The following is a 17,592-nucleotide window of genomic DNA, read 5'->3' on the forward strand; positions in this document are numbered from 1 at the left end:
ATTTTCAATATAAAAACATGTTAAAGTAAGTGTTGACTGTCCCTTTAAGTCATCACTTATTTTAAAAAAAAAAAAAGGGTGCTAAACTCACCCTGACTGTGCCGCTGCACCTTGCTAAAGTCATTGGCTCCGGCCGCCCAGGGCCCAATCGCTTTCCTTCAATGAGGTGATGTTTGCACCTCTAAACTAATAGCTATGCGTGTCAGCTAACAGTGTTCTGTATGCTAGCACGGCTATTGGTTTAGAGGTGCAAACGTCACCTCATTGGTAGAAGAGCGATGTACTGTGGGCGGACGGAGCCGCTGAGTTATGCATTGTTTAAAAACTCAAATTTACCATCACTTTAACCAGAAATTAGCGGAAACAGAATAATGTTTACTCAAAATGTCAAATATATAAAATATCATGTAATGAATATTATCCAATATGCTGAAAAACAGTCCTGCCTTGTATACATAGATATAATACCTACTGCTGTTACAACTATAGTCATAAATTGCCATAAATAAATACATCTTAAAAGTATTCACATGGCTTGAAAACAGTTCATTTACAGCACACAGTTTTAAGTGTATAAGGGCATAGACTTGAAGATTAAAAGCCCAAATTAACCATTAAAAGGCAACAGTAACAGTACTGGACAGAACTAGGAAGATGAAAGGGAGGAGCCTGAGGATTACCTTTATAGGTAAATCAGGGGAGTGGTAGTTCTGTCCACGCCCCTTCTGGGAGGGATTCTTCACTGATAATTATTACCAGAGAAGGCCAATATATAAAATTTTAGAGAGGTTGCCTCTGATACTCGCACACACCACCATCCTCAGTACCTTATATACAGATGAGATATATAATATTATAGAGAGCTTCCCTCCGTATTACCTCATATATACTCAGATATATAATATTATAGAGATTCCCTCTTACACACACCTACCTTCCCTCCCAAGCACCTTATATAATATTATAGAGGCTGCCTCTTAAAAAAAAAGGTATATAATATTATAGAGGCTGCCTCTTAAAAAACAAACACACACCACACCCCTCCACAGTACCTTACAGATATATAATATTATAGAGAGGTTCACTCTGTCTCAGATACATATTATAAACAGGTTCCTTCTGCCCAGCCCCTGCCCAGTACCTTATATACAAATATATATTATAGAGAGACTCCCTCTGTCTCACACACACACAGACTCTCCCTGGGACCTTATATACAGATATAAAATATGAAAGACAGGTTCCCTCTGTCTCACACACAGCCCCCTCCCCAGTACTTTGTATACAGATATATAACATTATAAACAAACAGATTCCATCTGTCTCACATACACAGCTCTCTCCACAGTACCTTATAAACAGATATTTAATATTATAGAGAGCTCCTGCTGCCTCACACACACAGACCCCTCCCCAGTATGTTATACAGTATACAGATGTATAATATTATAGAGAGGTTCTCTCTGCCTCTCACACACACAGACCCTCCCCAGTACGTTACATACAGATGTATAATATTATAGAGAGGTTCTCTCTGCCTCACACACACACAGACCCTCCCCAGTACGTTATATACAGATGTATAATATTATAGAGAGGTTCTCTCTGCCTCACACACACACAGACCCTCCCCAGTACGTTATATACAGATGGATAATATTATAGAGAGGCTCCCTCTGTTTCACACACATAGCTTCTCCCCGGGACCTTATAAACAGACATGTAATATTATAAAGATGTTCCCTCTGCCTCACACACAGTCACTTCCCAAATAGCTTATATAAAGATGAATAATATTAGAGATGTTCCCCCTGTTTCACACACACAGAGCCCTCTCCCTAGTACCCTATATACAGATCTATAATATTATAGATATGTTTCCCCTGTCTCAGACACACAGCCCTCTCCCCAGTACCTTATATACAGATATATAATATTATAGAGATATTCCCTGTTTCACACGCACACAGCCCTCTCCCCAGTACCTTATATACAGATATATAATATTATAGAGATATTCCCCCTGTTTCACACACGCACAGCCCTCTCCCTAGTACCCTATATACAGATCTATAATATTATAGAGAGGTTCCCTCTGTCTCAGACACACAGCCCTTTCCCCAGTACCCTAACTACAGATATATAATATTATAGAGAAGTCCCCTCTGCCTCACACTCACACTCAGACTTCTCTCCAGTACCTTATATATAGATATATATTAGAGAAGTTACCTCTGCCTCACAGACTTCTCCCCAGTACCTTATATACAGATTAATATAGAGAGGTTCCCTCGGACTCACACACAGCCCCATTCCCAGTACCTTATATAAAGATGAATAATATTATAGAGATGTTCCCCCCTGTTTCGCACACACACAGCCCTCTCCCCAGTACCTTATATACAGATGTATAATATTAATATAGAGAGGTTCCCTCGGACTCACACACAGCCCCATTCCCAGTACCTGATATAAAGATAAATAATATTATAGAGATGTTCCCCCTATTTCACACACACAGAGCCCTCTCCCCATATACAGATGTATAATATTATAGATATGTTTCCCCTGTCTCAACACAGCCCTCTCCCCAGTACCCTATATACAGATTTATTTCTGTCTCTCACACACAGCTCCATACCCAGTACCTCATATATAGATACATAATATTATAGAGAGGTTGCCTCAGTAGTACATAACGCATCTTCTCCAGTACACACATCAACCTCTGTACAGTAGATACAGATATATAACACAATACAAAAGTGTCTCTGCTAATATATACCCACCTGAAGCTGCTACGTTGCGAGTTGAGATAATAGCAGCTAGTTCCCATCTAGCTATGATGTCACCATGGTCACATTACTGAAGAGGATCAAATAGTCAAAGTAGTCTAGCTGCAGACTGGAGCTCCACTCTAGACAGGAAACATGTGACCTCCACTGACTCTAGACAGGAAACATGTGACCTCTACTCAAAGCTTTTTTTTTTTTTAATCAACTTTAATGTAACAAACAACCTATAGACAATCATTCTGAAAACTAAACATTTTGCAGCTTTCTTGTTCTTCTTAATGTTCACTCACAGTGGTTTATGCTGATTGTCATTTATAAGGTAACCACTGTGAGTGCACATTAAGTAGAACAAGAAAGCTGCAAAATGTTTCGTTTTCAGACTGATTGTCTATAGGTTGTTTGTTACATTAAAGTTGATCAAAAAAAAAAAAAGCTTTGAGTGGAGGTCACATGTTTCCTGTCTAGAGTTGAGCTCCAGTCTGCTGCTAGACCCTTCTCCAAATAGTGCGGAAAGAAATAATTGGGCTGGAGACTTAAATGTATCTCTCAGTACCATTTGATCGCTGCAGCCATGTGACTACTGTGACGTCACCGGTCTTGCAGCAGAAGTAGAACTAACAACTAACCGTGTTTATGAAGGTGGCTATAAACAGTGTCCTTTTGTGAATAACAATTTTACAATAGCTTATGTATTATGTAAGGTACTGGCAAAGAGGCTATGTGTAGTGTTATATATCTGTATGTAATTTACTTGGGATATTGTGTGTGTCTCAGAGGGAACTACTCCATAATATTATATATCTGTGTGTAATGTACTGGGGATATGGTGTATATGTGTCAGAGGGAACTACTCCATAATATTATATATCTGTGTGTAATGTACTGGGGATATGGTGTATATGTGTCAGAGGGAACTACTCCATAATATATACTGTATATCTAGGTATATTGTACTGGGGATATGGTTTGTGTCGCTCCAAGTAACTATTACATAATACATAATATTATATATCTGTGTATAATGTATTGGGGATATGGTGTGTGTTTGCATTAGAGGGAACTACCCCATAATATTATATATCTAAGTATAATGTACTGGATATATGGTGTGTGTTTGTGTTAGAGGGAACTACTCCATAATATATACTGTATATCTAGGTATATTGTACTGGGGATATGGTTTGTGTCTCTCCAAGTAACTATTACATAATATTATATATCAGTGTATAATGCACTGGGGATAGTGTGTGTGTCTCAGAGGGAACTACAACATAATCTTATATAGCTGTGTATAATGTACTGGGGATATAGTGTGTGTGTGTCTCAGAGGGAAGTACTATATATCTGTTTATAATGTACTGGGGATATGGTTTGTATGTATCAGACGGAGCTACTGCATAATATTAAATATCTATCTATAATGTACTGGGAATATGCTATGTGTGTGCGCGTGTATGTGTGTCTCAGAGGGAACCACTTCATAATATTCTATATCTGTGTATAATGTACAGGGGATATGGTGTGTATGTATCAGAGTGATCTACTCCATAATATTATATATTTGTGTATAATTTACTGGATATATGGTGTGTGTTTGTATTAGAGGAAACTACTCCATAATATTATATATCTGTGTATAATGTACTGGGGATATGGTGTGTTTGTGTCTCAGAGGGAACTACTCTATAATATTATATAGCTATGTATAATGTACTGGGGACATGGTGTGTGTGTGAGGGAACTATTCCATAATATTATATATCAGGGTATAATTTACTGGCGATATGGTGTGTGTGTCTCAGAGGGAACTACGCTATGATATTATATATCTGTGTATAATGTACTAGGGATATGGTGCGTTTGTGTGTCAGAGGGAAATACTCCATAATATTATATGTCTGTGTAAAATGTAATGGGGATATGTTGTGTGCATCTCAGAGGGAACTAGTACATAATATATATCTATATAATGCACTGTGGATATGGTGTGTGTAAAAGCTTTAAGTAAAACAAATAATATTGGTAACACATTTTTATCACTTCGAAGATGCCTAAGTATCTAACCAAATATGTAGTAATTAACTTGAATGGTTTCATTGTCATTGAAGTTTGTTTGATGTAGACACAGATCTGTACATTTATATTTAACATTTACATCCTCCTCTCTAGTTATAGGTCAGTGTTACTGTGACAAGGTGAGTACCTGTTACTCAGTGTCACGCACGTCAATAAGAGACCACAAACAGTTATTGAAGTATTGGGCTGATTCATGTGTGACCATCAAGAAGAGGACAGAGAAAAACCAAACCTCAGAGATCTACATAATGACTGGACAGAGAAGAACCAAACCTCAGAGATCTACATAATGACTGGGAAGGTGAGGAAGATATGTGTATGTATGTATGTATATATATATATATATATATATATATATATATATATATAATGTGCATTGGAGTTCTTTGTAGTTAAGTAGTTGAAAATGTGAAGAATGATATTTATGCAATATTCATATTTACTGTAAATATTTCACATTACAATGTTCTTCACATAGGGGAATATTCAATATATTTTTAAACAGATATTCCTATATATCTGTACTGTATATATCTATACCTGTATATAGCCCGCAGTCCAGCACTCCAACCAATCGGATACAATCTGTGCCAGGGTGCAATCCTTGAATCAAATACACAGTTCTTGTCACAGAAGGGCACTTTCATAGATAAAATTCAAATCTTTATTTCAAACTCATAGAGGAATAGATCATAAGTCGACGTTTCGGCCTTATGTTAGGCCTTTCTCAAGACAAAATGTTTTGGAAAAACATATTAGTGCAACAGCAGTTCAGCCACACTCCCGTCAGACAAGCTTAATCAGCTGGAATATATGAAAGTCCTGTGAGTGCCCTTCTGTGACAAGATCTATATATTGTATAAAAAAAAAATGGAATCGGGTTCGCGTGGGAATAAGGGTGTTCATTTTTTTTACACTGGGGATAGTGTGTTTTTACACTTTTCGTGCTACATTGGAGTCTATGGGGGATAACATTAACGCGTCACAATATTCGAAATTTGGCTTTTTGTGCTCATTGTTCATTCAAAAAAGTTTTACTCGCCGGTGGGAGGAGTTCAGGTGCAAGGTCAGGTAGACACCTGCTCCACATTTACCTAACAAGCTACTGGCAGTGGGAGAACGTGCCTAACACCCAAGACCTTGGGCGGCTGTTAAAACAATTTTCACCTGTTTCCCGGACCTCCTAACAGTGCTAAAACACCGCACTGAGGACATTCATGTATAATGGTCGGATTATATGTCTTACTCTAGACACAATGCAACCTAAAGCTATGGACTTTGAAAAGTTTTACCCCTGAAAAAATAAGGGGAAACGTAACCTGAAAGATTAAACAATCTAAGCGGGGGTGCAGTGAGGAGCAGGCTATACCTAAACATACTGACTACCAGACTACTAGCCCTCTCATTTGTGCACTGACACCAGCGAACCTGTGATAGCAGAAGAAGACGCGGCCCTACGAACTTGGCTTTCTACTATATCCCTGCTTGACTCACCCGAATAACATCAAGACGCCGCTGGGTGTCCGGACCTGACCCGCTGTAGTTGGCAGGGGGCATACTGGAGCAGGCAAGTGTCAGTAGCACCTGAGAGACGTGGTGACCAGGTGCTCCCTGATTTTCCGGTGCTGGCTGCACCCCGCTTCCTTGGCGGCTGGGTCCGGTGAGGCAAGGTGGAGTAGCTGAGCCACTCAGTCGCAATTCGGTCGAAGATACGGCTTCATATGAACAACTCCCCGGCGTGACCGTCCTTGGGCAGCGGAAAGAGGCTGCAGATACTGAGACCTGAACGTCTCCTCCTGGGGGCACTTCAGAATCCTGTCCGGATCATCAACACAGTATCATCTATGTGCCGCGGAGAGCTATAGGTGAAGGGGCTCCAACTACGGCTTGTTTGTTTGATCCTGAAGGTGGAAGGTTGGAAGCCTGATTATCTCGCCTTTCTTTTCCAACACCGGGGTTCCTCCCCCCACCGATGCTGCGAGGGGGGGCCTCCGGATCTACAGCTTCGGTAGTGACTTCTTTTCCTTGAGCCAAAGAGTCAACACATCAGATCCCCACGGACAGGGGCCAGGTACTTTTTCATAAAAAAAAAAAAGGGGAGTTTTTCTTTTGTTACACAAAATTATTAATCATATTTTTTGGACTTCCCTACAAAAATCCTCTTTGGTTTTCTGATACAGATAGAGAAGGGGCAAGAGGAGAAAATCAGACATATGTACCAACTAGCTACAATATGCCTATTTAAGAACTGTTAATGGAAATTATACAAGCCTGCATAATCACTAATCTATGTCTCAGTCTGTTAATGTATGTAGCCTTAGTCTGTGATCAGAATGTATAAGATTTGCTAAAAGGCTCTTGAATGGTGTTGTTATATTGGGGATACTCTGTCTGTTTTTTCCATTCTTACAAAAATAAGTTAGCAAACCCCTTTAAAAGCTAGACATAAGATACACCTGAACAAAGGTAAATGTAACCTGTAGACAAAGCAGTGTTGGGAACTTTTATTTCTGCTTGGCATTACCATCTGAAGCAAATAATCCCAATCTGTCTTTTCTATGGAATATTACTATTTAAAAGGTAAAGGTCCTGATAGAAAATTACTACTCACGCTCCTGGTTGCGTACAAAAAGCAACCATAAAAGAATCAGTGACCAAAATTCCTTTGAACTCAAAAGAGATATTCAAAGAAGAAGGAAAAGGAGAACTTCCCTTTTTTTACTATCATTGCTTACTGCTAAAGGGGCACTTTGTGCTATATTGGTGCAGTATATTGTGGCAAATGTCTGATATTTAAAACCTGCTGAGACACACTTCACTCTCTCCTTTTCCCTGTTTTTTTTTTTTTTTGCTAATTCAGAAAGATCTGTTTAATCTTTGTCTTTAGTCTTAAATGATATAAAGAGAAATGAGTCAGGTATAAAATTTAAGAGAGCCCCCCCCTTTTTTTTTTTTTTTTTTTTTTTCTCTCTCTCAGCTACAGTAAGCTATATGCTATCTGGCGGAAAACATAAATAAGCTCTAAAAAAAGTTGAGTTTATCCACTGAATTATTGATAAAAAACCAGGCTATAAATAAACTCAGAACCTTATATTATTAAAACAGAGGGGAAGCTATTTGTTGAGTAGGAAAACTCTGATGTTATGCTTATATTTCCTGGTTTTTTTTGTTTTGTTTTTTTTACTGTCTGTTCTTCCCTCTTGTGTTCACACAAAATTGTTTCTTGAGAAAACAGTTAATGTTACTTACTTAGTATGAATATTATATGCTGTGTAATCTGTAAAAGGTCTTAAAAATAGAACAAGGGTAATAAATACTCGGGGTTGACCAGTGAATCAATAACACAATTCCCAACCTTCTAACTGGTAGGAGCTAAGTATTCTGAGACACTACTAAGAAATAAAAATTTACTATTGATATCATATTACAGAAAGTAGGACAATACAATAGTCTAGGAGTTTAATTAATTTTGTCTGACCATTCGCTGTTGTAAGGGGGAAAGAAGGAATAACACCCTACTGGAATTCTCATCACTTCTATAATCACTACTCACACAATTCCTTTTTCTCCTTCCTAAATTCAACTAGGAACACTTTTTCACTTTTCCCTTGTCACTCCTCCTTTTTTTTTTTTTTTTTTCTTTTCTCCTCCCCCATAAGCACCGATTATCACTCACTACTAAGATTAAATCCTTAGTTGTGTCATTCACTATCTCACATCACACTCTCACTTGATTCACTCCCCCCTCCCCCCTTTTTTTTTTTTTTTTTTTTTTCTTCTCAACTTCCCCTTCACAACTTATTATAAACTTTCACAAAGCACCCCCTAAAACACATGGATAAGTATTTTCACAATCACCCGAAAAATTCCCCCCCAACAATGGCAGGAAGACAAAGGGACAAAAAAAATAAAGCAAGCTATGAAACTTCAATTGAAGTACAGACACCTTGCACAAATCCATCCGTAGGCGAGTCATTAGACATTCAAATTATTGTAAGTAAAATCTCTGATGCTTTAGCCCCTAAATTTGAGGCCTTAAAAATAGAGATTAAGCAAGATATAGCATCCTTGACAAATGAAGTGAAACAATTCTCGCATAGACTCTCCGAAGCGGAGCAAAGGATCTCAGATCTAGAGGACACCAATATGACGTACAAAAATAATCTTGAGGTCTTAAATTTAACAGTCTCTAAAATGCAAAGTAAATTAGAAGACCTAGAAAACAGATCCCGAAGGAATAATCTGAGAATCATTGGAGTCCCCGAGGAAAAACAATTTGAGAATCTAGACAAATTTCTCACAGAGACACTACCTAATTTACTGCAATTTCCAGACTCTTTTCCAAAGATTGTAATTGAAAGGGCCCATAGGATAGGCACACCTTTATTAAGTAAAGACAACCCGAGACCAAGGCCCATAATTGCTAAAGTTTTGAACTTTCAGCATAAAGTGGCAATCCTCCAAGCTTTTCGTAAGCATCAACCTATTTTATTAGGCGATGCAAAAATTCTTATCTTTCAAGACTACTCAGTAGAAGTAGCATCCAAAAGAAGGGAGATTGCCCCAATATGCTCGAGGTTCATAAACCAAGGCATACGAGCAACCCTACTATACCCAGCAAAACTAAAAATACAAAGGGAGGGAATTACCTCTTATTTTGACTCGCCACAGGATGCAGCTAAATTCTTTGAGGAGATATTCCCCTCTGGAAAAGGCTAGGAAATAAGTTCTACAAGCCAGGTAGGACGGATACTATAAGTATCATACAATGACTAGAGTAATACAAAAAATAGAGCAAAGGGGAAGCTGGGTCAAACTTCCCCTAGCAGTTTGTTTGGATAGGGATAATGTTTTATGTTTAAGTGTGATCTTGTGTTTTTTTTTTTTTTTTTTTTCCCCCTTCCTCCCATATTATTTTTCCATTTTTAAACCCATATGGCTATGGATAATAAATTCAAATTAATTTCCTGGAATATAGGAGGCCTCACCTCCCCCATTAAACGAAAGGCAATATTAACTTTTTTGAGGAAGAATTATGCTGATTTGGCCTTCCTTCAAGAAACTCACTTAAAAGCCGAAGAAGTGCTTAAATTAAAAGCCTCGTGGGTAAAAGAAGTTATATTTTCTCCCTCTACCAATAGAAAGAGCGGGGTGGCTATCCTCCTGGGAAAAAAATTATGCTATGAGATTATACAGGTAGATACGGATCAAGAAGGAAGGTACATTATTGCAAAGATGAAAATTAACAAAATCCTTTATACATTCTGCAATGTTTATGCCCCAAACGTTTTTAATTCGTCCTTTTGGGACGTTCTTCAAAACAGGCTTATGTTATGTGCAGCAGGATACCTAGTCATTGGTGGCGACTTTAACATGGCCCCAAAGTATCCATTGGACAGACTTAGGCAAAGCTCCCACATTATAAAAACCAAAAGAGACAATCTTGAAACAAAGCTGTTCAACAAAATCTCACATAATTTGAGGGTCACTGACATCTGGAGATTGAAAAATCCAGAGGCCAGAGACTTTACTTGTCACTCAAGGGCTCATAAATCGCTATCACGCATAGATCTGTTTCTGCTAGATGACAGGCTTGTTAATTCCAATATAACGGCAGAAATCTTTCCCATCACTATTTCGGACCATGCGCCCATCTCTTTATATTTTCAGCCAAGTCCTAATCCTCCAAGGAATATGGGCTTTCGGTTTCCCCGGCATCTAGCTACAGATAACAAGTTTAAAAATTGGCTTATAGCTAAATATCGTGATTTCATACTTCTTAATCATGAGCATACCACTAAACCTGCCATTTTCTGGGAGACAGCTAAGGCGGTCTTGCGAGGTGAGATCCTAGCGTACAATATAGCAAGAACAAAGAAACTCAAGGTAAGAGAAATAGAAGTAATGAAATCAGTCATAAATACTTATAATCATTATATTCTACGGAAAACACCTGAGAACTGGTCGAAGTACACAACTGCTTTACGAGAAAGAGACTCACTCCTCCTTTATCAATCATCTCAGAGAGACCTAAAGATGCAGGCAAAACTGTATCGTTTTGGGAGTAAAACTGGGAAGCTCCTGGCGAACCTGGTTAAGCACGATAGGGCCCCTTCACTAATTAGTTCACTACGTCATGAAGGCAATACCTATAAAACAGCTGAAGAAATTCTCGACATCTTCACTGAATACTTTAAATCTATACACTGTGTGCAGAATTATTAGGCAAATTAGTATTTTGACCACATCATCCTCTTTATGCATGTTGTCTTACTCCAAGCTGTATAGGCTCAAAAGCTTACTACCAATTAAGCATATTAGGTGATGTGCATCTCTGTAATGAGAAGGGGTGTGGTCTAATGACATCAACACCCTATATCAGGTGTGCATAATTATTAGGCAACTTCCTTTCCTTTGGCAAAATGGATCAAAAGAAGGACTTGACAGGCTCAGAAAAGTCAAAAATAGTGAGATATCTTGCAGAGGGATGCAGCACTCTTAAAATTGCAAAGCTTCTGAAGCGTGATCATCGAACAATCAAGCGTTTCATTCAAAATAGTCAACAGGGTCGCAAGAAGCGTGTGGAAAAACCAAGGCGCAAAATAACTGCCCATGAACTGAGAAAAGTCAAGCGTGCAGCTGCCAAGATGCCACTTGCCACCAGTTTGGCCATATTTCAGAGCTGCAACATCACTGGAGTGCCCAAAAGCACAAGGTGTGCAATACTCAGAGACATGGCCAAGGTAAGAAAGGCTGAAAGACGACCACCACTGAACAAGACACACAAGCTGAAACGTCAAGACTGGGCCAAGAAATATCTCAAGACTGATTTTTCTAAGGTTTTATGGACTGATGAAATGAGAGTGAGTCTTGATGGGCCAGATGGATGGGCCTGTGGCTGGATTGGTAAAGGGCAGAGAGCTCCAGTCCGACTCAGACGCCAGCAAGGTGGAGGTGGAGTACTGGTTTGGGCTGGTATCATCAAAGATGAGCTTGTGGGGCCCTTTCGGGTTGAGGATGGAGTCAAGCTCAACTCCCAGTCCTACTGCCAGTTTCTGGAAGACACCTTCTTCAAGCAGTGGTACAGGAAGAAGTCTGCATTCTTCAAGAAAAACATGATTTTCATTAAGGACAATGCTCCATCACACGCGTCCAAGTACTCCACAGCGTGGATGGCAAGAAAGGGTATAAAAGAAGAAAATCTAATGACATGGCCTCCTTGTTCACCTGATCTGAACCCCACTGAGAACCTGTGGTCCATCATCAAATGTGAGATTTACAAGGAGGGAAAACAGTACACCTCTCTGAACAGTGTCTGGGAGGCTGTGGTTGCTGCTGCACGCAATGTTGATGGTGAACAGATCAAAACACTGACAGAATCCATGGATGGCAGGCTTTTGAGTGTCCTTGCAAAGAAAGGTGGCTATATTGGTCACTGATTTGTTTTTGTTTTGTTTTTGAATGTCAGAAATGTATATTTGTGAATGTTGAGATGTTATATTGGTTTCACTGGTAAAAATAAATAATTGAAATGGGTATATATTTGTTTTTTGTTAAGTTGCCTAATAATTATGCACAGTAATAGTCACCTGCACACACAGATATCCCCCTAAAATAGCTATAACTAAAAACAAACTAAAAACTACTTCCAAAAATATTCAGCTTTGATATTAATGAGTTTTTTGGGTTCATTGAGAACATGGTTGTTGTTCAATAATAAAATTAATCCTCAAAAATACAACTTGCCTAATAATTCTGCACTCCCTGTATATGCACATAAGACCTCTGACCTTAAACAAAGGGAGGAATTCTGGGAGAAAATCCAATACCCAAGGCTAACCTCCCAAATGTTGGATCAGATCTGTGCCCCAATAACAGAGTCTGAAGTCTCTGCTTCAATAAAGAAACTCTCTCTTAATAAAACCCCGGGACCAGACGCTCTTCCAAATGAGTTCTACAAGATCCTAATGCCCGAAATAATACCTCATCTAACGTCACTATTTAATGATCTCTACATCAAAGGCAACACCCCCTCCCCTGACTTTGTGGCTTCATTCACCTCCCTTATTCTTAAACAGGGTAAAGACCCAGCTGAAAAAGAGTCTTATAGACCAATTGCCCTTCTTAACACCGACTACAAACTTTTGTCATCAATACTTGCACATAGGCTTCAATCTCATTTGCCCAGTATTATTCACGTGGATCAAGCTGGTTTCTTAAAGAAACGTAATTCCTCAGCCAAAATAAGGGAGGTGTTCCTTGTTGTAGATTATTTTAAATCAGGCGAGGGCCAGCGAGAGGGGGCTAGAGAGGGCACTCCTGACCTGGCAATTATATCAATAGATGCAGGCAAGGCATTCGACTCGGTCTATCATGACCATATAGCCTTTACTTTACAACAATTTGGTTTGACAGGTCACTTTTTGACTTTTTTTAATAATTTATACAAGAACGCTTATACGAGAATAATAGTGAATGGGTCTCCTACGCAGGCCATAAAACTAGAAAAAGGCACGAGGCAGGGCTGCCCTCTCTCGCCGCTTTTGTTTGATCTAGCCATTGAGCCTCTTGCTAATCAGGTTCGCCAGCAGATCGAAGGGATCAAGATTAGAAGAAAAATCTTGCAAATTGCACTTTATGCTGATGATGTGTTAATATATATGTCAAACACACAAAGTAATATTCCCAAACTTCTTTGGATAATTGAAAAATTCGGATCTTTCTCAGGCTATTCCGTCAATTCTGCAAAATCAGAACTCCTTTGGATTAAACAACCTAAAAAATTACCTATATCTATTCCTTTCAAAATTGTTCAGGACTCCTTTAAATATTTAGGTATTTGGATCTCGGACAATCCACACAATTGGTACTCATTGAACATACTCCCGGTGTTGGCTAGTGTTAAAGAAGTGCTAAAAAACTGGCAGAATCTTCCACTGTCAATGTCGGGTCGTATAGCTTTGTACAAAATGTCCCTTCTCCCTAAAATTCTCTATGTTCTCCAGAATACTCCTTTACTTCTTAAAACAAAAGACATCACTGCATTCAATACTGCTTTACGAGTATTCATTTGGCAGAAGAGAAAACCGAGAATTTCATTAACTAAACTAACCCTACCGAGAGAGTACGGAGGACTGTCTCTTCCTGATCTCCGTCTCTATAATCAAGTATTCCTGGCACGAATTACGGCAGATTGGTTTACTAACAGTAATTACATTACTAACGGGGACTTAGAGAGTAATATGATTCACCCCTATTCATTGGTAGGATTGACTCATTGCAACAGCAGCACGATTCCTACTGGAATAAAAAAGATGAGCTCCATTTATAATTCAATTTCCATTTGGAGAAGGATAGGATTGGCTCTTCATATAAACATTGAAGCCTCAAAACATCTCCCTATATTAAATAATCCTCAGTTTGTAGCAGGTATCCAGTCAGCTGTATTCTCCAAATGGGCATTACTTGGACTGGTAAGACTGGAACAGGTATTGGACTTTGAGAGGAAATGTATCAAGTCCTTTGACTCTCTCAAGCAGGAGTTCGCTATTTCTAACCACGATTTCTTTGCATATTTGCAAGTGAGACATTTTGCTCTTAAGCAGGTCACTGACTATGGCTGGGAGTGGTCTATGGGAGATTTAGAAAAATGGTTGATAATATTTAAGAATGGGCTTACATCAATTTCATACATCTATCAAACTCTAACAGCTCTTAAAGGCCCTGGTGTTTTGGAGAAACTCTACTTTAAGTGGTCCTCCCTGCTTCAGCAGAACTCTTTGGATCCAGACCTTCTCACTTTCTCGATTCAGGAAACCTGTAGGGTTACTCTTTCAGCTACGTGGAGGGAGTCACATTTAAGACTTCTCCACATGACTTATTTCACTCCTAAGAAAGGCTTTAAATGTGGTAGTTTGGAGTTCAATAAGTGCCCCAAATGTTCATTCCCATCTGCTGACCTGCTGCACATGATCTGGGACTGCCCAAAAATTCATAGTTTTTGGTTGAAGGTTCAATTTTGGCTTAATAGAATAGTCAAGGTACCTTCCTTCACATTCTCCCCCAGGAGGATAGTCTTCTTTTCCGATACTCCTACCCCACCATATCAGATTAGTAAAATTATAAGCATGGCCATCCTCGCGGTGAGATATTTGATTTTAAAGAAATGGAAGTTAAAAGCCACCCCGAGCTTAACCGAAGTCAAAAATTGCTTAAAAAAGCAGTGTATTATTGAACAACTGGATACCGACTTGCAAAAAGATCAAGACATAAAAAACTTTTTTTCCAAATGGTCACAATTTATCAAAGCCCTCCCTGCTAATGAGATTGAACATATTATTTACCCTTTTAAAGATAGCGAATTAGTGTTATTAGGAGTATGGTAAAATCTAAGCATCAGGGTCCCCGCCGGAAGCGAACATAATCTAACCTCCCCATGTTCCTCTTCATCCCCCCCCCCCCTTTTTTTTTTTTTTTTTTTTTCTGTTTGTGTTGTGTTTGTCGTTGTCGTTATGTGTGTTTCAGCCCCAGGGCCGGAAGATCTTTTTGTCCCCTGGCGGTAGCTGTGGCCCGTGTTATCTAAGGATGAAACTCAATAGCACCACAGCTGTTTGTCTAAAAATCAGAAAAACTTTTTTGGTTTCCACTGAGGGGTTAACAGGTCGAGAACTGGTTGTAGGTTTAGGGTATTAGGTTATGTTTGGTCAAAATTAGAGAGAGATCTATTTCGGCTTAAATATTCTTCCTTTTTTTTTATTTTATTTTATTTTTTTTTATTACATATGAAAGGTCATTATTATGTATATGTATAATCACATCGAAAGTTGGAACAATGCCTTATATTTTATTTTTTTGGTTGTTTTTTTCATTTGCCTGATCCGAAAGAAAGAAAAGAACAAGGAATAATCCTGTTAGTTTTTCACTTCTCTTTTTGTGTTTGTGTATACTCCCCTATTATGTAAATATTGCCTTTATCCTCATCCTTTTTTTCTTTTTGTACCCCTAAATGGATTACCAATAAAAATTATATAAAAATTAAAAAAGTTTTACTCTCAACTTGAGTTAATGCACGAATGAGAGTGATAAATAGTGTGCCACTTGTAATCTAGCCCCATATGGGCTGTTCATAGTCACTGGCCGAGCTCTTGGTTTGTTCATGGTTATTGTCACAGTCAGTTTGCTCTGTGTGGTTTATAGTTTATGATTTAAATCCTGTTTTTATGGTTTGATTTTTTTTTTTTTATTTCAAGAAATAAATGGAGTTTGATGAAGTTGCAGTTTATTTCTCGGAGGAGGAGTGGGGCTGTTTAGCTGAAGAACAAAAAGAGCTTTATAAGGATGTGATGTTGGAGAATTACCAGACCCTCAGGTCTCTAGGTAATAATTTATATAACTCTACAGGGCATGGGACAAAGAGTAAAGCACATATAAGTGACACATAATCTGGGCTTGTGTTAAACAGGTATAAAATCTGTGTGTTTGTTATTACAGCCATTTGTTAATTAAAGGTACATGAAACCCAAAATTTTTATTTCATGATTCTGATAGAGAATACAATTTTAAATAACTTTCTAATATACTTCTATTAGCTAATCTGTTTCATTCTCTTGGTATCATTTGTTGAAGGAGCAGCAATGCACTACTAGTTTCTAACTGAACACATGGGTGAGCCATTCACATTCAATATATATATATGCAGCCACCAATCATCAGCTAGAACCTAGTTTCTCTGCTGCTCATGAACTTGCCTAGATAAATCTTTCAGCAAATCATAACAAGAGAAGGAAGCAAATTAAATAATAGAAGTAAATTGGAAAGTTGTTTAAAATTGTATTCTCTATCTGAATCATGAAAGAACAACTTTGGGTTTCATGTCCCTTTAAAGGGACAATTTTAAATAACTTTCCAATTTATTTTTATTATTTAATTTGTTCCATTCTTTTTGTATACTTTGCTGAAAGTATACCTAGGTATGCTCAGAAGCTGCTGATTGGTGGCTGCACATATATGCCATGTGTCATCGGCTTTCAGCTAGCTCCCAGTAGTGCATAACTGTTCCTTCAACAAAGGATACCAAGAGAATGAAGCAAATTCGATACAATTCTTCCAGATTACTTATTTTATGTCTGAAACATTGTGTACCCTTCCCTTGCACTGCTTCCTACTTGGTCAGCTAGCTGAGGTACCACCACAATTTATACATCACACACTGTGCTACTGGCCCATAGTGATCCAGCGAGTGCCCAAAGTCATCATAGTTCTGGGTGTGGGAAGCAGCGGCTCTAGTGGAGCTCAGTATCTGGCTACTGTCACAACTCAGAGGGACGTATAACCCATATTTCCAATGTAGGGTTTCATGTCACTGTGTTAGATTTATCCATGGAAACCAGCAGCACTATACACTATGGGTAAAAAAGCTCTAACAGAGACCTTATTATATGCAGGTATGTGTGATATGAATTCTTTCTGATGTTCCAGTAAAGAAAAGTCTTCTGTCCCTATCAGTGGCAGATGGTAAAAATGGCCTCTATTCTCAGATAACACACACAGAGCACAATGCTTATTATTAAAAAAAAAATTGTATCAATGTCAGAATATGGTTTTCATGTATTTTTAATACAACTCTTTTACATTAAAATATGGGTTATAGAAATCTGAGGATAAGAACATCAAAATGGGTTATATAAAATATATTTATTTTTATACTTAGTTTACAGACACA

At 38.4% G+C, this 17,592-nt stretch overlaps 2 protein-coding genes across 3 annotated transcripts in view; one reads left to right on the forward strand and one right to left on the reverse strand.

Annotated features, from left to right (window-relative positions):
* LOC128657258 (gastrula zinc finger protein XlCGF26.1-like) overlaps positions 1 to 2,912 on the reverse strand; it is a 438,901-nt gene extending 435,989 nt beyond the window's left edge. For both annotated transcript variants that reach the window (XM_053711531.1, XM_053711530.1), the window contains exon 1: positions 2,790 to 2,912. The gene's annotated coding sequence lies outside the window, so the exon portion shown is untranslated. The remainder of the gene's footprint in view (positions 1 to 2,789) is intronic.
* Positions 2,913 to 3,349: 437 nt separating this feature from the next.
* LOC128657259 (gastrula zinc finger protein XlCGF17.1-like) overlaps positions 3,350 to 17,592 on the forward strand; it is an 88,628-nt gene continuing 74,385 nt past the window's right edge. The window contains exons 1-3 of the mRNA XM_053711535.1: positions 3,350 to 3,434; positions 4,965 to 5,172; positions 16,121 to 16,247. Coding sequence (XP_053567510.1) covers positions 16,127 to 16,247 — 121 coding nt within the window. The 5' untranslated portion in view covers positions 3,350 to 3,434; positions 4,965 to 5,172; positions 16,121 to 16,126. The remainder of the gene's footprint in view (positions 3,435 to 4,964; positions 5,173 to 16,120; positions 16,248 to 17,592) is intronic.

This window comes from Bombina bombina, chromosome 4 (assembly GCF_027579735.1).
Source record: "Bombina bombina isolate aBomBom1 chromosome 4, aBomBom1.pri, whole genome shotgun sequence".
In the NCBI taxonomy this organism is placed as follows: domain Eukaryota; kingdom Metazoa; phylum Chordata; class Amphibia; order Anura; family Bombinatoridae; genus Bombina; species Bombina bombina.